Here is a 25024-nt window from a genome sequence, read left to right on the forward strand (position 1 = left end):
TGTGTGTTTTTTTCTGTCTGTCTCTCAGTCATGTTCTAAGTTCGTGGTACGAAGGCACATCTGTGTGTTGGGAGGATACACAGATATCACACCTAAATCAACACTTGCATGATTCAAAACTAATGAGAGACCCTCTGTCATAAATTTTATCTTCCACACTGTGGTAGAGAACAGCGCGTGTATAGCAGTTCAGGGGTCCAGCTTCTGGTGAAAGACCCCCAGGTCAGTGTTCAGACTGGACTGACCTGGGTTTGGCTTGGCTTTCCCCGAAAAACAAACCACCACACAGTCACATTTTCAAAACTCACAAATAGAATGACATTAGATATATTGCCTCATCTTTAGGACAATTCTGGATTACTAACAAGAGTCACGTGACAATCACACCCTCCTATGTTGCAACACAGGCAAGTAGTGGGTTAAGCAATACATTCAACTTTCCCAAAAGAAAACATCCCACTTCCCTGAGGCCACCAGCTTACCTCAAACTGTGTGACAGCAGCGTAGCGGATCTCTCCAGCTGAGGTTGTATATTTACTTCTATAGAATCCTTTCATTTTGTCGTTCAGTTCCCCGACAAAGTCTATCTTCAACGTGCCGGAGCCTGGGGAGGCGTGCACAGAGAGAGTTGCACTGTTCATTCAGCCACGACCAGAAGAGGGAAATCTGTTATTCTTCAACAGCGATGATGACAGAAAAATGTTTACAAAGCAGGACAACCAACAGCAGAGCCAAGTGAAGGCCCTACTTACCTTTCTGTAGAGCGCTAGGAAACGACAGGGTGACTTTCTCATCCTCATTTTGATAGTTGAATCCTGTCGCATTAATTTCTTACAAAAAAAAAAAAGGAAAATGGAGGATTACAAGAGTATGCAATATTTTATTCTGCTGTATTAGGAATTTGAAATCAGGAGTAATATAAAACTCATGATGCAGACAGATCAAAGAGGTAAAAAAAAAAAAAAAATGAGGGGGGAAAAAAGCTGACAAAGTCTGACCCTCACCTTCACCTCCCTGTGGCGCAAAGGACGCTGTGATGATGTCGATGTCAGCACAGTTCATCACAATCTGATTTGTGGCTTGTGTAACCTGTAAATATTGACATAAAACAGTATAACTTATACGTTGATAATCTCTGCTGTGAGATACCTTCAAACACCAATCCGTTTGGGAAAGATGAGGGTTAACTCTCCAATGAAACCATCACCCGGACTTGACAATGAGTATGTAAAGAGGCCGGTGTTTTGTTTGTGCTTTGTTTGACAAGTGCAAATGCAAGTCTGATGGTAAATCCAAACCTGGACCAGACAGCTGAGACAAGAATGAATCTACTTACTGTGAGCTAAACCTTCAGACTAGAGCCTTGTCACAGATATATATTGGTATCTGCGTATATGTTTGCTGATTTGCATGGATATGAAAACTTTTTGATATATAATGCAGAAAATGATGCTTGGGGTGATTTAGATTGAACACCAATGGGAACATTTATGAGGACAAGAGGAGATTTCCAGCAGGTAAATGCTGGGGAGGTACTTCTTGTTTTACAAACTGCCCCTAATTGACTGACAGTATTAAAATATTCAGAAACTGACTGATTCTTAAAGGAGCAATATGTGGCCATTGCACATGCAAAAACGAGTATTGCAGTCCAAATAGCAAGTTGGAGACACAGGCTGTTTATCAAATAGATTGTAATCCTGTTTAATATATATGATCTATGTTTAAAGTGAGTTTTTTTACACACACACACAGCAGGGACAGGCACACTGAAGGACCACCAAAGGAGCCCCTCAGGATACGCACAATATCATAAATTGACAGTAAGGAGTGACTAAGAGTCCTTCACTGTAAGTTGACCAACTGTTTACAACTGTCAATTGTCAGTCAACATAAAGTTAAGCCCATTGTCCTGAAAACGAAAGTCTCTCTGCTCTGGAATAAAACACTCTGGATGATGAGTTAAGTGGCTGCCTGCCAAACTCCATTAACATTTTGCTCAATTTAACCGTTACAAACATCTAATCCTTCAAAAAGACTATTGATGATTTCTTACGACTCATAAACAGATACCTACTCGTTCGGCATGAATTCGAACTCTAATCAAAGTGAAATGGACATACAAAATAGTTGTTCTGGTCCAGAAATGAAATTTCAAAAAGGGAGACACTGCAACTACAGCATTCATGTCAAGTGAGGCAAGTACTTTAACTTAGCATGTTTCCTTGATCTCTGATGACACATCGTGGTCAGTTTATGATGATTAAGCCATTTATTATTCTTAATTTCTCACAATTCCTTTCTACAGTTGGTTGGCACAAATATGATTGTTAAGCATGTTAAACAAAATATGCAATAGTTCATAAAGTGAACAGCCTTCTGAGTACCTTTGCATAGTCATATCAGTGCAAAATGGATACAGGATCCACACAGAAAAGGTCGATTTTTATTCCAGCTAAAAGTATTTTTCCTTCTAAAGTCCGTATCGGCCTCAAAAATCCTGATTCAGTCGGGCTGTACTACAGAGGCTGAAGGGCAAAACTGGTCACAGACAAAGAATCAGCAGGATAAAAGAAACACTGACAAATCAAAGGAGAGAAAGACAGTCTATGGGGCCTCTGATGGTGGATGTGACCGGCCAACTTATGGCACACTTGGACGCCACGCAGTTTTCAAAGAGGGCAGTAATAGTGACATTCACGGTTTGTGGCACTGCAGGTTGGACACTGCTGTTGTCTGAGACACTTGGAGGCTGACACAGCGGCAGGGAGGCAGTAATTATGAAACATGCCAGCAAATGGCAACATGCCAGGTTGCTTGAGTTTCTTCCGGTCTATTGTGTTTTACCCAGGCTTTGTACAGAGCAGACCACAGGTGAACAGGGTATTACTAAACCAAACTGTGGTAGAGAGTTTTCAGCTCTTAGCAAACAGCATTACAAATCTTTCTCGAGGCAATTACCACCAATGAACTATTAAATCATTAACTCACTGACAGAAATTTTGAATATATTCAAAACTGGTCTCACTGTTTGATGAATACAGTTTTTCTGAATATGGCTCAAAATAATAATTAATGAAGTCCCATATACATTCCTGTACTAGGTATCATTTCAGTACTGGTGCCATTACAATACCAGAGTTTTAGTACCAACATCAAAAACAATACTTTCTCAATGTCTTTCTTTGCTGTTTCATTTAAAAAAAAAAAAAGAAGAAGAAGAAAGAAGCCAAACTCTTCAAAAGCGTCCAGTGCTAACGGTCAGTGGTTTAGTGCTGAAACAAATAATCTAACAATAAAAAAAGTAATCAAACAGTTTTGATAAGTACCCGTTTTGAGTCGTTCTTCAAGAAAAAATACCTGCTTTTCTAAAGTAAGGAATGACTGTTTGTCTTTGTATTACATGATATATAAGCAGAATATCTTTGGTGTCAGACTGTAAACTTCATTTACATCTATCTGCTTTGTATTTATATAATTTTACTTATGTCCTATGGGGTTAGGATTATCTGATTATTTGGACTTTACTAATGTATTTTATCTATTCTAAACAGTGAAGCCATTTATGTACCATTAGCAAAAGGCAGCATAAGAAAACAGTAGCTACCATCTACACCCACTTTAGCCATAGGGAACACGACTGATTCGCTGAACTATTAAGTCAACTAAAAGCTAACTAAAGTAGGCAAATGCAGTGTGAATTCCTCAAATTTACCTAAGATTGTTTACAGAATAGTTTAACCTTAACAAGAGCTGCTCTGAAAAGATGCTATCATGCTAATTCACTCATTACGTGTCATTTTAAAGGGACAGGTTGCTTCAAAATTGAAAATTATATATATATATATATATTCTGGCCTTTTGAGCGCTTCAAATGTATTGTTTTGGGACTTTGGCCGAGTGCCATCTATTTCAATTATATTAGAGAGATAGTTTAAAAAGTTTAAGCTTCTAAATGCTGAATATTTTCTGGTTTCATTAATCATTTATGAGAGTAAACAGAATATCTTCGAGTTATGGGCAAAACAAGACATTCGAGGACGTCATCTTGGGAACACCGATCAACATTTTTCACCATTTTCTGACATTTCCTGGACCAAACAACTAATCCATTAATCGAGAAAACAATCAAAAGATTAATTGACCATGAAAATAATCATTACTTGCAGCTCTAATTCACAGCTTGTCCTTGCATTATAGGATTTGTAAATAGTATATTTGAGTTTTGGACTTAAACTGTTTCTTGTTCAATTTACAGCCATTTGCGTTGCATTTGTATTATTTTTCTCATGTTCTACTATTTTATCTGTTGCTGATAGTGAAGCCATTATATCTATATACCATTAGCAAAAGCTAATATATAAAGAAATACAAACTACTATTTGCAAATTCATATATAAGTAATGACCATGATTATTACATTGTCTGGCTTGATTGTGATTCTAGAGTGTGATGAGTGAGTGTTTATAACCAGGCACAGGTGTTAGGGCTCTCAGCCGACAGGTGTCTGTGTCCACACAATGGACCACTTCACTGCAAACCCAATTTCTATCTCTGACACAAATATAAAATGAGCTGGACTGTTTGTTTTATGTTTTAGTTAAACAGTAGCTACCATCTATACCCACTTTATCAACAAGCCATAGGGAACATGACTGATTCACTGACTCATTAAAAGATAACCATTGTCAGCGAACACGGTTTAAATTCCTAAAATTTACCCAAAAGGCTATTTAAAGAATAGTTTAAGCTTAACTGAAGCTGCTCTGAAAATATGCCATCATGCAAATTCACTCACCATGTGTCATTTTAGAGGGAGGGTCCACCCCAAGAAATCTAGATTGTTTGGGTGTGAGTGTTGAAGATATCGGCTGCAAAGACGTCTGGCTTCTCTCAGATAGGAAGGAACTAGATGGAACTCTGCCTGTTGTACTCAAAGTGCCAAAATAATACATTTGAAAGAAATCAGGAGCCAATTACTCAAGATAATCTGCAGGCCTTGTGGTGAGCAGTTTCATGCAGGAACTATTTCACTTCTATAGTAGACAGAGAGTAGTTCCTACGTGACATGAGTTCCTGCCTGATGAAGTCAACTAAAAGCAAACTAATATTAGCAAACACAGTGTACATTCCTCAAATGTAGCCAAAAGACTGTTTAAAGACTAGTTTAACCTGAAGTAGAGCTGCTCTGGGAATAATCATTATGAAAACTCACACACCATGAATCATTTAAAGGGACAGTTCACCCAAAAATCAAAAATAATTATTTTTCATTTGGCCTTTAGTGTCAGTAATCCTGATTGTTTTGGTGCAAGTTGCCTCCAGCAGTGTTTTGTGGACTTAAAAACTAAACCCGACCTTCAATTTAATTAATGAATTTTCATTTTGGGGTGAACTATCTCCTTACAGTCAAGACAGCTGTAAAATGTTTATATATAATCTATAACTTAGTTGAACTCAATGAGTGAGTGAAGCAGAGAGTGGGAGGGGGCGACATGATGTTGCCATGATTTAGCAAACACTAGTTAGCGTTAGCTAGCCGCTAGTTGGGCAGTTAACAACTTCAATAATCAAAACCATATTAGTTGATTGTGATTAACAGCAATGCATTGCTGTTACAAGAGGTTAATGCTGCTGGCATACAATAATCTGCTGTCAAAGTACATTCAGCGCTGTTAGCGGGCTAATGTCCACGGTATGAGACGGCTGGCTAAGCTAACATGAGAGTGCAAGTCTGCTGGACACTGTTGTGCTAGCTAGGTTAGCTTCAATTAGCTTGCGGCTAGTCACAGAAATATCCAGCTGTTATTTTTTCATTCATGAATCTCCTTCAGCCAATGTGAGCCCGTCAGAAACGGTTAGCTAACGTCAGTTAGCAGCTGTCAGCTAACGTTAGCTAACGTTATGCAGCAGCTGTCAGCTAACGTTAGCTAACACCTGCCAACACCGTCAGCTAGGTTACGACTGCTGGGCTAGTGGCTAACAGTTTGCAGTTATCAGTTGAACACAGTAAATTAGCTAGCTACTGGTAACGTTAGCTGGTCAGATTACATAACAAGATCCCCGCCATGCACAGACAAATCCATCTGTGTATGCAGCCAGCCGCGGTGCTACACGTACCTCCACCAGCGCCTCCAGCTTGCCTTCGAAAGTGAAGTCGATCAGGTCGGGCTTCAGACACAAGCCGTAGTTGACGGGGTAAACGTCAGTCGGTAACCGTACGAAGGGCCTCCTTTCGGGCATGGTTCCTGTATTTTGGCCGGCTGCGCTAACGAAGACGGTGCTGTGTGTGACTCTAGTTATCGCTCTGAGTTTTATTAGTGCGGAGCTGACCAGAACGGGCCTCGGCAGGGAGGATGGACAGCAGGTAGTGAGTCTGTGTACGAATGACAGCGGAACCCTGCGGCCCAGGAGCAGCAACATCAACTGAAACCCTCTCAGCACTGCCAGCTACACTTCTCTCCTCGTATACAGCCCAAACAACTCAAGTTAAGCAGCGTCGACCTACAGACACACAACGTCATCACGTTTCAGCGTTACGTGCCGAACGTGTGCGTACACGGCTTCCCTCAAAAACAATTAACTGACGATTTTTCTGTTACAACACAAGTATTTAGTCATAAACCATTGTATTACAAGTAAATAATTCCCATTTGAATACTATTGGATTGCTTCAACATAAAAAATAATAACAAAAAAAAAGAGACAGACAAAGTTAGGCAGATATTCCTCTTTCTCTTTCAACATCACAAAACATGCTTTTTTGTCTTTTTTTTTTTCCCCCTCCCACTCAGTCAATGTTTTCAATTACAACAAAGTATTAATTTGAAAAACCTACTGAATACAGTTTAGGTAACTGAATACAAAAACAACACAATTTTAAAATGTACATATAATTTAAAGACATAATTAAAAATGCAGCCAAAGTAATCATTGACAATATATCTATAATCCAATTACACACAAAATATAATGGGTTGACAATAGTTTTTTATTTTTGTAATCTGATTACATAATTTTGTAATCTGCTACTACCCAATCCTGTATCTGGAATACTGGAAAACCTGAAAAGATATATATATTTGTACATGGAGCAGGAAGGGTCAGTTAAAATAGTCATTCCCAGAAACTGGGTTGAGCCTGTTAATTATATCTAGTGTCAAGTTAAGTGTAGTCGGCTGAAGTGAAATTGCTGAAAGAAGAAACTGTGGAAGAAATTTAGCAAATTTAAGATTAATATCTGCAGTACACCTCTTATAAAGCATTTAAAATGTGTATATTGTTTTACCAATGAGAGAAAAAACATGAGCCTGTTAATTCCCTCTAAATGCGTTTATTTTGACTAATTTATGGGCTAAAATATCCTATATTGTTTTCCTATTGAGAGTAACAATGAGATGGCCTGTTAACTCATTGAAATGCATATATTTCTCATTTATAAAACATGTAACGTGCATATATGTCTTCAATAACATACGTTAAAATGATATAAAGTGATGCGGAAATGGCAGTAAAAGTAGTCAGGAGTGCTCATTTATGCAAAAATTATCTCCTTTCAAGATTTATCGATAAGGCCTTTTGTGAATTGTGTTGTGATGATTTGTCAGTTTTTAAGAAGTGGGTCCCCAGAAAAAAAGGTTAAGAAACACTGAGTTAAAGGACCACTGTGTTGGATTTAGCCTTGTGGTGCATGAAGGAGAACAGAAAGTGGCTACAAAACTTGCACGGATATAAATTTTTTAGAGCCAGTGTTTGGTTTGTCCGCTCTGGGCTACTGTAGAAACATTGTGTTACAACATGATGGCCTCTGTGAAAGAGGACCCGTTAAAGGGCTCATTTCAAGGTAACAAAAACAAGATTATTATTTTCAGGCAATTATACACAAATAAAAATATAACTATGAATGTTTTGTTCTACTTCTGCCATATTCTGCCAATAAATCCCAGTAGATTTTACACACTGAACCATTACAGAGGAAATCCTGACACAAATTAGTTTATGTGTATCACAGAAGGACAATGTCAGTGTAAATGTCAGCTGAATTGTAAACACTGTGAAATCTTAAATGATCAGTTATCTTATTAGTATTGGCGATGAGAAGCAAGTAACCATTAGTTATCGGTATTGGCTGAAAAAAAGCATATTGTGCATCCCTACTTTTTTGTTTATGTACATAAATAGGCCCTGCACTTTAGGTACTTGGTGTCTGTTTCATTGAAAGTTTTATTTTGAAAGCGGAAACCGGAAGTGTTTTTTCTATGTTCCGTTACATGGAGACAAGATGGCGCTGCCCATGAGGAGGACGCTGGTGGCTCTTCATAGAGCAACGTGTAACAGTTTAAAGGTACGGGAACATTTAATAACGCGTAATCGTATAAAAGTAAACAGTCAACGTGTTGAAGAAGCAGCTTGTTTGTTTTGTTTGTTATGAACGCGTCACAGTGCACATAGCTAGTCTTTGCAGGGCTAGCTTCGCTAATGCTAGCTAACTGTCATGACATTAACCTCCGCACAGATAAGTGGATGAAATGTTAGGAATGACTGAAATGAAGATACTCGCAAATTAAAATGCCACAGCATGTCAAAATTATGAAATTGTAAGCAGGTCAAAGTTTCATATAATTCCATTGGTAACAGTCTTTTTTTTTTTTACTTATTATCTTGTCATTAAGATCTCAAGTAAGTGTTATACTGGTCTGCATTAAATTGACAAGTGTTGCTAATATTCTGTCCATACACACCATTTACATTCATGTAGGGGTTGTTGACGTATGTTGTTCATGTATACTGGCAGTAATAGACATTAAAACAGTATATAATATATACAGTAAAGGGGCGTGCCCTATTTTCCCAAACAGTAATGTACAGTAGAAGTTGTAGTAATTGTAGTAGATGTATATAAAAAAAAATTAGAAATCCGAGAATTATGTACACAATGTGAATCGTGATACAAAAAATATCTAGCATTATAACACAAGTTGAATTATTGCACTGCTCAGTTATTACACAGAATCATTGTCATTTGTCAATAGTTTATTTATTTAGCAGTTTATTTATTATTTGTATGATTACTCTGATGATCTAATGTAATGTAATGGAGTAGAAATGTAAAGTAGCATAAAGTGGAAATACTGAAGTGGAGTACCTTAAAACTGTCCTTAAGTAAACTGCTGGAGTAAATGTACTTACATTCCACTGCTCACAGTAACTATGACCTCTGTAATAAAAAGTCACACATAAAAAATTTTTTTTGAAAAAGCCATCTGATGATAAAACATATTTTTGTCCTCCTTTTCTCAGAATGGTGAAACTTCTCTGGATGTGCGGTATCCCGTCCCACTTATCCTGCCGGTCCGGACCAAGAAGCGGTACTTCATCCCTCCAGCAGTGGGTCTGAAGGGGAAGAAGGATGAGAACCCTGAGGCCAAGGCCCGAGCAGCGGGCATCGTCTTCAGACAGGAGTACCTAGAGAGGCCCATCAACATCGCCTGCACTGGTAATAATGTTACATGTTTTTCATCTTGACAGTCACACATAAAGATATTGCTGCTGTGGGACTCCTCTAGTTTTCACTTTATTGCTTTAATGTTTCATGTTGAATTAAATGTTGGTTGGACAGTGTAATAGCTATAGGATCATCTGCATTTAGATTAGTTCCCACTAAGCCTCATTTTCACTATGCATTAGAGCTGCACAGCTCGATATAATGCAATTATTTTGACTGATATTGCAACACAATTAGTGGAAATGATCAGTTAACAAACTATTTAAATCGTGATGATGTGATATTTATTGAGGTCTGAACCAAACACACGTTTTCTTTTACCTGGAGAACAAGATTTTTATGTCAGGTCATCTCTGCAGCTCTACAGTACCTCATTATAATGCTGTTTTCTCACACATTTTTCCTTTTTGAAAACAGTGTGATTTGGTTGCAGGTTGTTGGGGGGGGGGCGGGTGGGTGGAGCCTCTCCCAGCTGACATTGAGCGAGAGGTGGAGTACATTCTGGATAAGTTGCCAGTTCTTCACAGGACTGACACAAAGGGACAGACATCCAATCACGCTCACATTCATATTGTAGCCTGATAATTACACTGAAGTGCCATTTTGTGCCTCTGCTTTTTTTTTTTTTGTTAGAATCACTGAAAACGATCAGGGATGGGGGGGTGAGGGACTCGGTGGTCTGGAAGAAGGCTAATGGATTAGATGCACAACAGACGTTTTGACATGTCATACCAGAAAACTCACAGGTGTATTGATGATTGTTGCATCCCACTTTACTGACACTGTTACTGGGACACTTAGTGGAACTGAGCCATAATTATTGTTAAGTCCACCTGTGTCTTTCTTGCACTGACAAGTCAAAATGTCTGTGGTGTAACCAGTCCGTTGTGCGGCTTCTTGTGTTGAGACAAGATTCAACATTTAACAACTTTGTCTTCTTTTCTTAAATGGAAAAACAGTTTCATAGAGAAAGATGTAAATATTTCTTGCTGCTAGTTGCAGAAAAATGTCATTTGTACAGAAACTTAGATATCTGGATAAAGAAAGTGGTGCATTAATGGTGAGATAAATTCAACACCTGCGCATTTGTTCTTACATGTCAACACCAGGGCAGCTGTTGTATTTTATAATAAATGCCAGTTAGAAACCCCAAATTGTGGTAGGGTACATTCTGATTGATCAGTACTGTCTGCTGTCTTTACCAGCGGGAATCTTTGACCCCTACGTTCCCCCAGAGGGCGACGCTCGTCTCTCCAGTCTGTCTAAAGAAGGTCTGAAACAACGAACTGAACAGATACGACAGAGCGCCGCCTCACAGCTAGCGTAAGATTGTTTCTCTTACTCCTCGTGTTGGTTCGTCTGTACTGATGATTTTCTTGTGAAACGTATCTGGATCTTGCAGGGCAGGATTATTCTGGTGTGTCACTGAGAAAAACCGTCCATAACATCTTCTTACACCTGTTTCATTGAATTAGATCCAAAACATCTTAAGATTATAAACCTTACAGCAAACGTGTGAAAGCTGAATGTATCTTTTCTTTTCTGTTTTGTCTAACAGGATTCGTAAAATCAAAGAGCACGACTCTGAGTTCACAACCAAGGATTTTGCAGAACGAGCTCAAGAAATCTTCATCGAGGCTCACAACTCTCTGACAGAGTAAGAAGATGATCTCATGTCTCTCACCTCGCTCAGCCAGCTGACACAGCTCATCACAGCCTCATAGTCACGGAGGGACACTGAATATTACAGTGAGACATTTGTTACAGACGTGAGAGAGACACTCATGCTGCTTTCAGCTCTGCTGCAAAGTGGGGGAGGCATTCAAACACCTTTTTGATTGAAATCCTGCTATTGATAATGCATAAAACAATGGTAGTAGTTTTTGAGAAGAATACTTTTGCAATTTTTTTTTAACACCAGTAGTTTTACTTGTAGTTCTGTCATATACTACTACTTGAGTTCAGTTTTTTAATACTTTTTCCACCACTGGTTACAGGTCTTTTATAGTCATAACTTTTAATTTCAGCTGTTTTTTTTAAATACAAACCCTCACTGCTTGATTCCACGCAGTACGGGTGCATCGTGCTCTGGCTGTGCAGACCGCAGACATTCTAGACCATCATTGCGGCTGCACAGAGGCACTGTAGAGCGTCACAGAAAATTAATAACATTTATTTTGAATTATTTTCAAAATAAAAGACCTGCACAGATTCTGGATCATAAAAACAGACAAAAAAGCAAGCATTTAGTTAATGTAGTACATTTCTTGCATCTTCTGTCACTTTTACTACTTGTATTTCTCTACCTTTTATTAGGTCTTATTAGGGATGATAATTCATCAATGATCAATAAATCAGTTGTTAAGAATGTGATCGATTCAGTAAAATTTAATTGATCTTCTATCAAACAAAGATCTGAAATAAGATGGTGATGCTGTCAGGCTGGCAGAACGTTCTGCTTCTGAAACGCTGCAGGTGGAGTCACAGACACGATGTCTCCTGTCGAATCAAGGAGTTATGATTCAAAATTGGCTTTGCGAAAAAAGTATCTCAAATAAAATGATTTTTACAGAGGGATTACAGAGACTTCATATGAGGTGACATGATATGTAATTTGACTAAATCTTAGGTCTGTGGTTTGAGCTTTAGAGAGGAAGATTAACATCTGCTGTTTGTGTTGCAGGTTCAACAAAGAGAAACTTCACTTCCTGGTGACAGAAAGGTGTTATCCTGTAAGTTCTTCTTCAAAACTTTGCTTCTAAAGTTGTTCATTATTTAGTTTAATCAAATTCCAAACTGACTGTTTTTACCCCTCTGTCCTGTGTTCAGGAGATGACGAGGGGGAACCGTTACAAGACGATCCGCTGGAGGTTTGTGGAGTCCCTGGAGCCGCCAAAAGTGGTCCACGCCCGCTGCCCCGACATGGTCTCCAAAGGGAACCTGTACGGCCAGGTGACGGTCCGCATGCACTCCAAACAGGTACGACTCATATGTTCATAAACTGTAGTCCAGTCCAGAGCTTGAACTGTTGATGTATAGAGCTTTTTCTTGAAGAGAGCTACTGTTGTCAGAGTATCTTAGCCAAGTTACACCTCAGTTTCCAGTTTGTGCAGATGCTGGATTAATAAACATCCTAACATAGACTGTCTTAAATGTATTTAAGTCACACAGAGGTGATACAAAACAAATTCAAGAGCCATTTTGGGGGTTTTAAGCCGAGACTACAGTCCGGATTTAGATGACTGGGTGAACCTTCTGCCTGTCCTGCAGACTCTGGCCATCTACGACCGCTTCGGGAGGCTGATGCTGGGCAGCGAGGAGCAGCCGAAGGACGTCCTGGAATACCTGGTCATAGAACGACACCTTGTCAACCCTTACGGCAGATGGAGGTTACACGGAAAAATAGTACCATCCTGGGCTCCAGCCAAAGATCCCATTATCAAGGTGACCCCTCACTCTGTACTGGCTGACAACGACTTTTATATACAGTATCTGTTAGTTCGAAAAAGGCAGCGGTCCAAAACACATGAAACACATGATCGTTTAAGTAAGAGATAATCTACAGTGAGCAGAACCCCGAGAGGGTGACGCAGGACCCCGGCGTGAAGTGGAGGGTTCCTGAATCATCCTGAAGGGGTTTATTTATTTCCAAAATAGTAATAATAATAATAATTTGACACAAAATATTCATTTTAAAATGGTTTTCTTGATTTAAATAATATTTGTTGCTTCTCAAGAGACTCTGATCAGAACTGTGTCCATAGCAACAGTCTGCTAAACAGAAATAACAGACCTTAGAATTTACAAAGCTGTAATTAATAAGTTGTGTCACAGGATAAAAGTGGCAAAAGTGATGAAATAAGTTGTATTATAGATACGACTATTGTTGCTTTCACAAAATATTAACACAAGGGTTTGAAACTTTTGTTCATTTTCCTTATTTTAATAGTTGTAAATGCTAACAATTAGTTAATCATTAACAATTAATAAGATACAATCTGCACGTTTTTCTCATTTTAAGTTTCCTTATTGCCTCTGCCAGACAAAACAAAGTGTCAAATTAGGCAGAGTTATTGACATTTGTAGACTATTACTTAATTATTAATTAATAATTTTTTGATAAGTTAAATTCTTAACAGCAATTAATCATTAATCAAGGATTAATCATTAACATCTCTGATTAACAGGGTGAGATTTTTGATAAATAATCATCAGTAATGTGGATATAATGACTAAATAGGTAAAGAGAATAATAGAACAGTGTTAAGTTCTGTAAAAACAGTTGAAGACAACACTTATTACATATCAGGATATAATATATTAGATGGTAACTACTTTCATATCACGATTAGAGCTAGAAGGATTATTAGATTATTCTCTGATTTCAGCTTCTCAAATGTGAATATTCTCTTCTTCTTCTGTTTTTTTTTAACTCCTGTTATGATAGTAAACAGAATGTCTTTGTATTTTTGATATAACAAGACATTTGAGGACGTCACTGCAGGCTTTGGAGGTGATCAGCATTTTCCAAACCACTAATTGATGATGAAAATAATTGTGAATAATCGCTGCTTTGCCCGGCCCTTGTCTGAGTTTTCCTGATCAATAAGCTCTGGACTGAGTGAGACGACTCCAGCTGACCTGATTGTGTCGCTCACAGCGCGGACGCAGGAATAAACCACATTTCTCCTCAGCGACTATCACATTATCTGGCTTATCTCCATCATAGATACAGATTGTAGACATGCAGGAATGTGCTGCTGTGGTTTCTGCACATGAATCACGGTTGCCTGGAATTAAATTATCTGTTTCTTTAAGTTCCTTTAATACCAAACGTAACGGCCGCACAAAGCCCTGTATATAAATAATATGACCCGCCCTGACGAGGTCGTGTTCAGTGTCAGCTCCAGTCCTCACAATGTAAGACTGGAATAGAAGTTGACTTGCATTATACGCATCACTGCAAAACGCAGAATATAATCACCTTAAATCTGTGAGTCAGCCCCTGCTGTGTCTCAGATATACCAGACAGATGGAGCAGTAATGTTGCCTGGAAGGTGTTTCTGACTCGGCTCTGATAGAATCTAAAAAAGTGTCACCACACGGTCTCATTTTGTCTCTGCTGGAGACACCTTCTTCAATCTCAGAGTCAATTTGCATTGGTAATTAGTTAAACTATAAGGAGCTTGTTGTTGGCGTGAAAGCAGAAAGTTTACAGTTACAAAACATTTAAGTTGGAACCTTCTTACACCTGGTATTAACATGGGTCTTGGGTTTATCTGATTACAGGTGGACAGCTCTAAGTACATGTGTGAATACACTAGGGGTATCTTAATTTAAATATAAAAGAGAATATTGATTGAAACGAACCTTCAATTTCAATAATCAGTCCGAAAAAGCAGAATCTGTGATTCTCCTAGCATTTTTTTCTTTCCACTCTTACCTAATTGTGTGTTTGAAGGCAAAATAACACATAAAAAACGACACAGCGTAACTTACCAGCTGTTATATCACGCTCCATACCACACAGAAAGAATCTGAAAATGTACATAACAGTTTGAAGAGCAAAAAACAATGATCTGTTAATCTATGCACATAAAAACTAAATTGTCTAATAATGACACAGCAGTCAGACAGTCTTTCAATTTAAAATGAAAAACTGAATCAAATTATGAACTAAAATAAAGAAAATCTAATCAAATCGTGCAGAATGTATCCAGGATGCATTGAGGACACACTGAGATCTGGTTCTTCAGACCACATTTGGAGGTGGTCTGCCTTCGGAGTGTTTGGGTTCTCTGACCTGCCGAGACCAGCAGCAGATGGTTGTGAACGCACTGACTGTTCCAACTGATTTCACCCTCAAACAAGAAACCTCAGTGTCCCCAAAATCAGGCAGTTTTGAGAAACACTTAAACTATAAAACTTTGAGACACGTGGCTCATCCCTGTACTGTGACTATTCACCTGTCTGAAGTGTGTCTCACCTGCCAACAGCTGTTTGAACACACTGTTTTAATGGATATCGCTATTTGTCAAATTTTACAGTGATCAATATATGCGACTTCTTGTTACCTCTGGAGAGGGTACCCAGGCTTTCTTGAAAAAAAAAAAGTGCAATATTGTGAACTGCTGTGGAGGAGAAACTAAATAAACGTTGCTAAATGCGCTTGTAAATTTGCCATTAAATATAAAACATTAAATTATTTCTTTCTATGTAAAAAAAAAAATCCTGTCAGTCGTGGCTTCACTGTACCACTGGCTGCTTCATGTCTGAGGTGTGTCTACCTGCCAACATTTAGCAGCTGTTCAAACGCACAGTTTCAACTCATTTCACCATTTACACTAAAACGTATCAAAGAAGACAACATTTTATTGATGATAAACATGTAAAATGTTACAAATACAGTAAACTGTAAACAATATAGGTTACTTCTTTGTCGCCCTTGGATAAAGCCCCAAAACTTCCTTTAAAAATTGCGTAATTTTGTGAGTTATTGAGTGAGGAGAGACTTTATAAACTTTAATAAAGGCTGTTTATGACAAATTCTTAAATATTTGGTCCTCCTTGTAAATTCGGCAAATGTTCAATATTCAATTATTTCTTTCATTCTGTAAAAATGTCTCAGTGTGTCGGCGACTACTGTTGGGCTCCTGGGTGAAAACAACACATTCGGTCTTTGTAAATGGAAATGATGTAGCTACATGTTTATTTGCATATACAGCGGGGGGATCTGATCACAAGTGGTCACTTGAGGCGCATTGTAATAAAAGCTGCAAACAGATGTACTCAGAACTGTCTACTTGTGATGAACTCACCCAAGACGCATGTTACCAAGTGTAAACGGGCTCTTAGATCATATTAATTCATCATAAAAGAAAGATTTAGGTCTCAAATGAAGTCTGTTTCTAAAAGAGTCATAAATGATGTTTCATTGTGTATCGGTTGTGTTCATCAGAACGGTCACACGTGATTGATTTCTTTGAGATTTTCCTTTTATATTTTCCATTTTTCCTTCCTTCTAATTTACCTTGAAGCTCTCACATACATAAAGCTCCAGATTTCTCCCCAAACCTCTGAGGTTTGACTAATTGTTTGTGGTTATTTTAGGCCGCTGCCACCTGTCAATCTCAATCTGTCGAGCCAACTGACAAATGAAAAGCGAGACACCAGCTGCAGTCCGTGAAATTAAACAGAAATTCAAACCAGATTTGACACAACCAGAGCTGCTCTCATGTTTCTGGGTGTAAAAAATGGTGAAGCTACGGAAACATTGATCCAATATTTAGTTTAAAAGCAACTAAGTTCAACAGCAAATCAAGTTTTATTTCTAAGGAAATCTGTCAAAGGATTTATTATGAGATAAAACAGTCACACTTGGGTGATTGTTTTACAGTGATATTGTTGAATTAAGTTGTTTTCCAGTGCCTTTACAATCTTGAAAATATCACAAACCAGTTTTCCTTTCTTAATCCTGAAGTTTAATTCCCTTTGGAACAAAAGTATGGATCTGTTCTGTATATGTAATGTGTGTTAATTTAAATATATTTTACTGAAATGTGACACTCTTCTCTACTCTTTCAGACGGTCATGATTCCTGGTCCAGAGCTGAAGCCGTGGGAAGAGTTTGATGCTCTCAGCTATGAAGTTCCCAAACCAGAGGCAGTTCAGTGGAACAAATAGGCCACCGGGTGGCGCTGCTCTTTTCATCAAACCACTGTAGGACATCGTCTGCAGTCTCGGGCCAAACGCTGTTTAAAATTTGGCCGTGGCTGGTTAGTTTGTCCACTTTGGAGGGAAACCAGGCTTCCTTTGGAGGCTGTTATCTCTAAATACTGTTGGCTGTTGAGACGGTGGAAGCAGCAGGTGAGTTTTAGGATGAACAAACCGCTGTGTCAGCCTGCAAAACAGCTGCTTCTCTCCCCGCAGCAGACAGTCTGGAATAATAATAATAATAGCAGCTCTTTTCACGACTTCAGATTTCACCGTGACTCAAATGTGTTTCATGTTTTTTTTTTCCATCTGACTAACTTAATGTGTACATTTAAAAAAAAATAAATAAAATGCACAGATATCCACAAATCATATGGTTTATTTCTCTGATGAATATGCTGCATGTTGACCTCAGGAAATACAAAAATAAAATGTCCCATCTGCTTCTCCTCACACCAGCAAATTTCAGAGGATTTTTTTCTTTATCAGAATAATCTTTCATAGAAGATATTGCATACAAAATTGAAAACCAAAACAGGCCGTTTCTTGATGCAAACCAGGGGATGTTACAACAATATTAGATTTTTCTTTTTTTGTTTTTTTTTTCTTTACGTGACAACAAATTACAGCACGCTCATTCAAATACACACTTAACATGCAACGATGCTCACAAAACTAGGTCACTCCATTACCACTGACAAAAAAACTTGACGCAGTGTTTAACAGTGAGCTCACTGAGTGAAAAAAAAGATAGATTTACTGTAGCAGAAGTGCTGAAAAACTGACACCTGATTTCACAGACAGATTTCTGGCATAGACAATACAATACAGAAAACTGTTTTTATTAGGTTTTATTCACCATAAACCTTTGTCCAATGTAATACTGCTTTTAAAGTTGCAATGGTCTATCTGAAATGCGCTGATTATGAACTTTTGAAACCAGAAATGAAATGTTGGGCCTCTCTTGACGTAAAGAAATTATCAGCTAATAATAAAGATGTCTAGTGTCTGATGAATCCATAAGTTGATTTAATTAAAAAAATCTGTCATTGTTTCTCCGCCTCTTCATATGAATGGAGTCGTACAGAATAATCTCCTATAATCTTGCTCTTTTCAAAGAATATTCATGAATAATGTCATTATCTGCATAAAGAACCCTGACAATCATCAAACCGGCGCCTCAGCTCCACAAGTGGTCATATTTAAAATTGAGTTAATTTCAGGTGAGCTGCGGCTTAAACGTCCTGTACAATTTGATGTTCTCTGCAGCTACCAAACATTTAAAAATAATGTGTTTTTAATGTTTAATCTCGTTGTCCCATCTTAATGAAACCGGTGTTCACTGCAACCACACAAAAGGCATTAACATGACTTTCTAAATGCTCGGATATAAAATGATTATACAGCTTTTCACTCCAGTTTATAGTGATTTATGCAATTTTTGGCATTGTTTCTTTAAGTGGTGGGATGTTTCTGTATAATGACTGGATCAAAAGTGAAAGAATAATGTTAATCATTGGCTTTTAGACATGAAATCAGTCACTTAAGCAAACAGATATGCATAGTTTTATCGATCATTAATACTTGATAGAAATGTAATTTGACATCCATTGTAGTTCTGGCAGCACTGCTTTACACTTTCTTCCACTTTGAAAATATAATTTCCACAAAAGACTGAAAAAAATTAGACTGAATTTATCTGGTCTAGGCTGGTTAAGCTTCCATCTTCCATTAAAAACCATCTCTTAGGTAGGTCCTGTGCTATAATCTGTGATTGTGAGCACTCTGAAAGTTCGGCTTTTATAACATGTTCACCCCTTCCATGGGTCCAACATACTGTACGTACGTGGCAAATATGTGAATTGTCACCTAAAAACATACAAAGACACAAAAAACATTTTAATTTAAAATGGAGGGTTAGAAGCAGGAAGAAAAAGGAATTCATCTAAATGCCTTAGATGCCCTTCCATCAACCAAGAGATGTCTCTGTCTGGATAAATTGGGGACATATTGAGTGTGCAAATGTATTTTCAGTCTTTGCACAACTTATCGTGCCCAGCTCATCATGTGTCCACTTATTAGTTGGACAGCAGTATGGCCCAAATGGATTGTCCAACCTGAAATAACCACACTAAGTTCTGTCCTTCATTGGCCCGAGTAATCGTCCAACAGAAAGGGCTTATGGCTCTGCTGGCTGCGGGGGAGCTGTTTGTTAGGGGAAGTTAAAAGCAAAGTTCCCCTTGACCTTCAGCAGGCCACCACCAAAATGGTTTTATATAGCGTTCACATTCCCCTTGATTCTTGCTGTAGGGGTCAAAAGTGAAAGCTAGATTTAGGTCACAAGTCAGGTGGGAATACAAGAGCCTCAGCAGCACATTCTGCATCGTCCTCTTCGTCCTCCTCAGGAATATTCTCGGGCTCCCATGTAAATACATCTGAAGCATTGTCTGTGAAAGAGCCAGATCTGCTCCTTGCCATCTCCCAGGGACACAAAGCATCACGGCGTCCCAGGGCTAAATTTTCTTTAGATTCAACTATTTGCTCTGTGCTGATTTCTGCTGGTGTTGCTTCTACACCAAGGTTCTCTGTGACTTCATCTCTGTCACTGTTATGAATATCGACTTTGCTTTCAGTTGAGGTTTGTGGCTCCTTAGATTCCCAGGGACAAACATCTGCTGCAGAGCTGTCTTGCTTTTTGACAGCTCCTGGTTCCTCTGTCTCCCATGGACAAACATCTGCCCGAGCGCTGTCTTGCTTTGTGAGAACCTTTGGGTCTTCTGTCTCCCATGGACAAACGTCTGCTCGAACGCTGTCTTGTTTCTTGAGAACTTTTGGCTCTTCTGTCTCCCACGGACAAACGTCTGTCCGACCGCTGTCTTGCTTTGGGAGATCTTTTGGCTCCTTTGTCTCCCATGGACAAATGTCTGTCCGACCACTGTCTTGCTTTGGGAGACCTTTTGGCTCTTCTGTCTCCCATGGACAAACTTCTGTCCGTCCGCTGTCTTGCTTTGTCAGAACTTTTGGCTCATCCTGCTCCCATGGACAAACATCTGCCCGAGCACTGTCTTGCTTTTTGAGAACTTTTGGCTCCTCTGTCTCCCACGGACAAGCATCTGCCCGAGCACTGACTTGTTCTTTGAGAACTTTTGGGGCTTCTGTCTCCCATGGACAAACATCTGCCTGGCCGCTGTCTTGCTTTTTGAGAACTTTTGGCTCCTCTGTCTCCCATGGACAAGCATCTGACCGAGCACTGACTTGTTCTTTGAGAACTTTTGGTTCTTCTGTATCCCATGGACAAACATTTGCATGAGCTGTGTCTTGCCTTGCATGAGTCTGTGTTGTTTTGGGTGTCTCTGGCTTTCCTGATTCTGGTTCGCTACTATCCCATGGACAAACATCTGCCATTCTTTCCCGTCCTTGTGAAACCATCTTGGTAGCTGCAGTTTTTTCAGAGGGCTCCGTTTCCCAGGGACATACATTTACTCTTGTGCCATCTTTACCATCAGTCTGGACAGAAGGTGGCACACTTTTTTGTGAGTCCTCTGGATTGTCTAGACTTCCACTCTCCCAGGGACAAATATCTATCTTGATTGGTGAAGTTGGGTTTGTATTTGTTGGCGCTGTGTTCCCCTCTTCCCATGGACAAATGGTTTCCGTGATTGTTGGGGGATCAGGGAAATCCCATGGACAACTTTCTGAGGTCTTGGTCACTGGTCTACCAAAATGCAGGACAGGTGATTTTGCAGGGTATTGTTGCTCATTACTTAAACCTTCTTTTGATGCACCGGGGTACACTGCAGGTTTCATCACTTCTTGTCGCAGGGGCACTGTCAGCGTCCCCTTGGTCTCCACAGGATTGAGGTTCTCATATACAACTTCAGCCTTGTCCTGAACATCCCAAGGACAAACATTAGCATATTCATTATCTTGCCTTACTGAAGGTTGGGGAATTTCTGCAGTCTCCCAGGGACATACGTCTGCTGAACGTTTCAAAGACTGCTGTGTCTCTGAATCTCTGGACATTTTAGTATTGTAAATAACGGGAACCTCCTGTGATTCCCAAGGACACACATTAGTATGGGCACTTCCTTGTCTTCTCACTTGCCCTTGAGATTCCCATGGAGATATGGTAGATGGTTCAGAGACCTGCGATTCCCAAGGGCAGACGTCTGCTTTGATGCTCTGTTGCTTCTTTGGTCCCTCTCCTTCCTGGCAAGTTCCAGCCCCTTCCCATGGACACACATCTGCATGGGAAACATTACGGACTGGTGTAATACGATTACTACCTCTTCTGTGAGTTGAAGGAGTTCTACAGCTGCTGGCTGTTTCCCAAGAACTTATACTACCACGTTTGCTGTTCTGCCTTGATAAAAACACATTTTCATAAGTGCCATCTTTCTGCATATCATCTGTGTCCCAAGGGTAGACGGCAGATTTTACAATCACAAGCCTTCTTGGGCTTCTGTCAGAAGAGTCCCCAGAGGAGAGTCTGATGGCATTCTGCTTTACAAGGCATGGTTTCCCATCTGTTGTTGTCATACTTCTTTTCTGCAGTGTCCTCTTTTCCATGCTTGGACGTCTACTAGATGCCCCTGATCTTGGTGTTGTGGAAGCACTTTCCTGGCTTTTTTGTGAAACAGAATCCTCTTTATGTAAACTTCCATCTTTACTGGACTTGCTTCCTGCATCCATGGATGTCATAATTGATTTCACAGAGAGCCACTTGCTGGTAGGGGTACGGAAGGAAAAGACGCGTTGATCTTTTGTGACTTTTGGTCTTGGGGAGCCTGGTGCACTTGCGGACACAGGGGCCTGTGGTTTGGGGGACTCGGTTTCAGCTTTATCAATTGAAGGAGTATTTTGTACAGGTGGTAAATGGTCCCAGGGACAGATAAGTGCCTGTGGAGATGCTGGCCTATTTGTCCCACTATCCTCAGAGTTTGCGTAGGTGACATGCTTCTGGTTCTTGTCCCCTGATTGTTCTGGCTCCACCTCCCAAGGACAGACCTCAGCCTTGTCAAATGACTCTGATTGGAGAGCACTCCTGGTCTGGTCACCAATGGATATGCTCTGCCTGGACCTGGACAGCACTGTGCTGGCTCTGTTAACCTTAGCAACATTCTCCATGGAATGGGCCGTAGTTGAGGTTAGACTCCAGGACTTGTGAAGCCTGGTGTGATCAGGATGCAGGAGGTTGGTATCAATCGTCAGATTTTGGGCGCTGGCTGACTTACAGACCCCTGGTGGGATATCCAAGGAGTCGGTCTCAGATCGCCGGGAAGATCTCTTTGCAGTGTTGGCCTGTAACATGGAGTCACGCAAAGAAGAGTCTCTTTCCCTGACATAGTGATGATAGCTTTGGGACTTGCGCATGGATGGTGATGGCGTTTTCATTGAACTTTTGTAACTGATACTAACTGATATTGTATCTGCGGTACTCCTGAAAGATTCGGACTGATTCACACTTCTACAGCGGAAGGATCCATCTTTCTCCTCGCGGCTGCACTGCCGGCTCATAGTTTCTGGGATCTCAGCAATGCGTCTAATAATGGATCTTCCCAGTGTACATCGAGAACTCCGCTTCTTTGACAGATGAGGGTTGTTTGCCGTCATCTTCTTGGTCTTGTGGACTTCTAACTGGGCATATAACTTCTTCAGTTCATCCTGGTGCATATGAAGAAGGGTGGGAATTGATGAAGGGATTGAGGAAATGGTTGAGGAGAGGAAAAGATAAGGAGAGTAACAAGTCAGAGGAAAGGTAAAAGACATTCATTTAAGAAGTTTAGGATAAGAAAAGGATAAAGGGAGGAGAAAGGTTATACAGTACAACATGTGTTCATTCTATCGATGATTGTATTTACTGTTAATTTATGATTTAAATTATAATACATTTAGGATCTGTTTAGTTGAGTCTCTATGTGTTCATAACTGAAATTAAGGGACATTTATTTGACAGTTAAAGGTGACTTTTGGAATTTCCTCTATATTTTGTAAATTATGTCCCAATGCAAAGTGATAACATCGTTCTGAGTAGTTTACCCGAAAGTCTTCCGGGTCCACACTGTGCTCACTCCAAGCAGAGTGAAAACTGCTGTTGAGGTACGAGCCGGAGCGCCGAAGGTCCACTTCATCCTCGTACACCTCTGCTGCAATCTCCTCTCTCCCAGGTTTAGACACGTAAAGAAACTGTGGAACACATACACAGGCATGTAATTCATATGAACACATTTTGCATGTGATAACAATGCACCTTCTTTAATGTGTTTGATCCACTGGGATGTTGGTTCTCATAAAATAAGAGTCAGTAATAAAAGTCTGTCATGGTCTCCTGAATTTTCCTTGCCAACATGATAAACATGCCAAACTTTAGCTTATCGTCATCATCATCATCATCATCATCATCAATGGTATGCATGCCAACAGACTTAAAGGGAAAGTTTGGATTATTTGTTTGGTTGATGCTGGTCAGACAACCTCAGTGTGGACAGGGCCAGCAGTGAAAGGTATTTTAGCCATTTTAATAAAGGTCCACCTAAAAAAATCAGTATCCAATTATGTGTACCCTATATTCAGAATATTTTCACTGCTTTACTTTGTTGTCAAACAGGCTTTTCTGACAAGAAAACCACAGTTAAATAAGCCAAATAACGTTCTCTCCAAACCAATCAAACTTCATTGGAAAAATCAGTAATTTTATGTCTCAGAACACAGGAGTTGCAGAGCTACCGCTGCCTTGATTTGTTAGTTTATTTGTGTTATTATGTGACTTCAGTGAATCCAAACTATCCTTTTAAAACTCCAAAGTCACATCATAACACAAACAAACTAAGGGGTCAAGGCAGCGGCAGACCAGCCACTCATATGTTCTGCATGGTAAAAATACTGATTTCACCTATGGAGTTTGGTTGGTTTGGAAGGAGCGATATCTGGCTTATCCAATGACGGTTTCCTGTCAGAAAAGGCTGTCTGATAACAAGGTAAAAAGCAAAAATACTCTAAATATTGTGTACACTTAAACCGATATCGTTTTGACTTTGTGTTTCTTCCACTCAACAGTTTTGTTTTGTGGTGTGTGATGATTACAGGCCTTTGACACAGTACCTCTTGAAATTCTTAATTTTCCCTTCACTTTTCGAAACAATTGACTGTGTCCCATTACTGCATTATAAATAATAAATTATATATACATTTCTGTCAACATCCACAATCTGAATTAGTAAAAGGTGCAAAGACGTGACAGTTGTCATTTCCGGTGAGTGTAGGTGTACATTAAAGTAATTTAAATAAGATCAAATTAAGTGTTTAAAGAATTTCCCTTTAAGAGACTGAGACTACCCATCATTCTGCATTTTTTAACACTCAGCACTCGAAAATTTATTCATTTTGGCACTGTGAGTATAAAAAATGCAGAGTACCTTGGGAATGAAGAGCAGTGCGAGTGTCACAGTGATGGTCACGTGGGTGTGTGTGAAGGAGAGCAGCAGCATCCAATCAGGATGCAGAGAGGGAAATGTGAACCTGAGGGAGACAGAAGACACAACATCAGGTCATGTCAGTGGCAAGTACACAGTCACACTAAGAGGTTCAGGGAAGTACGTGCTGTTTACCTGAACAGGTGAAACATGGTGGACAGAAGCAGCTCGTTGTGGATGGCGATGCCCATGTAGCGTGGCTCGTGGAAGGCTGAGGGGACCGGCCGGACGGCGGTCCACAGGGAGCTGCCCCAGCACAGGAAGAGAAGCTCAGCTGTGGAAGATAAAGGTCAGGACAGAGGAAACGGTCATCGCTTAGATGATAGAAATATAT

The 25024-nt window shown here is 39.6% G+C and overlaps 3 protein-coding genes across 4 annotated transcripts in view; 1 reads left to right on the plus strand and 2 right to left on the minus strand.

Moving 5' to 3' along the window:
- The window catches only part of npepps (aminopeptidase puromycin sensitive), a 32979-nt gene extending 26434 nt beyond the window's left edge, over positions 1–6545 (minus strand). The window contains exons 1-5 of one of the 2 annotated variants that reach the window (XM_084714692.1): positions 6121–6239; positions 4799–4924; positions 1005–1089; positions 753–830; positions 483–604 (exon numbers count right to left, since the gene is read on the minus strand). In XM_084714692.1, coding sequence (XP_084570818.1) covers positions 483–604; positions 753–830; positions 1005–1089; positions 4799–4801 — 288 coding nt within the window. In that variant the 5' untranslated portion in view covers positions 4802–4924; positions 6121–6239. Of the gene's footprint in view, positions 1–482; positions 605–752; positions 831–1004; positions 1090–4798; positions 4925–6120 lie in introns of both variants that reach the window. The other variant, XM_084714690.1, reaches the window with a different exon arrangement.
- Positions 6546–8281: 1736 nt separating this feature from the next.
- Positions 8282–17590, plus strand: mrpl45 (mitochondrial ribosomal protein L45). Its single transcript, XM_084714426.1, has 8 exons — positions 8282–8344; positions 9283–9496; positions 10711–10828; positions 11064–11162; positions 12189–12237; positions 12335–12484; positions 12776–12949; positions 17090–17590. Exons 1-8 carry the CDS (start codon positions 8282–8284, stop codon positions 17186–17188), a joined length of 966 nt encoding a protein of 321 aa, XP_084570552.1. The 3' UTR covers positions 17189–17590.
- gpr179 (G protein-coupled receptor 179) overlaps positions 17580–25024 on the minus strand; it is a 31119-nt gene continuing 23674 nt past the window's right edge. Inside the window, exons 8-11 of the mRNA XM_084714693.1 lie at positions 24826–24964; positions 24634–24736; positions 23258–23404; positions 17580–22882 (exon numbers count right to left, since the gene is read on the minus strand). Coding sequence (XP_084570819.1) covers positions 19556–22882; positions 23258–23404; positions 24634–24736; positions 24826–24964 — 3716 coding nt within the window. The 3' untranslated portion in view covers positions 17580–19555. The remainder of the gene's footprint in view (positions 22883–23257; positions 23405–24633; positions 24737–24825; positions 24965–25024) is intronic.

The sequence above is a fragment of the Lutjanus erythropterus genome, chromosome 3, assembly GCF_056507025.1.
Source record: "Lutjanus erythropterus isolate fLutEry1 chromosome 3, fLutEry1.hap2, whole genome shotgun sequence".
Lineage (NCBI taxonomy): Eukaryota > Metazoa > Chordata > Actinopteri > Lutjaniformes > Lutjanidae > Lutjanus > Lutjanus erythropterus.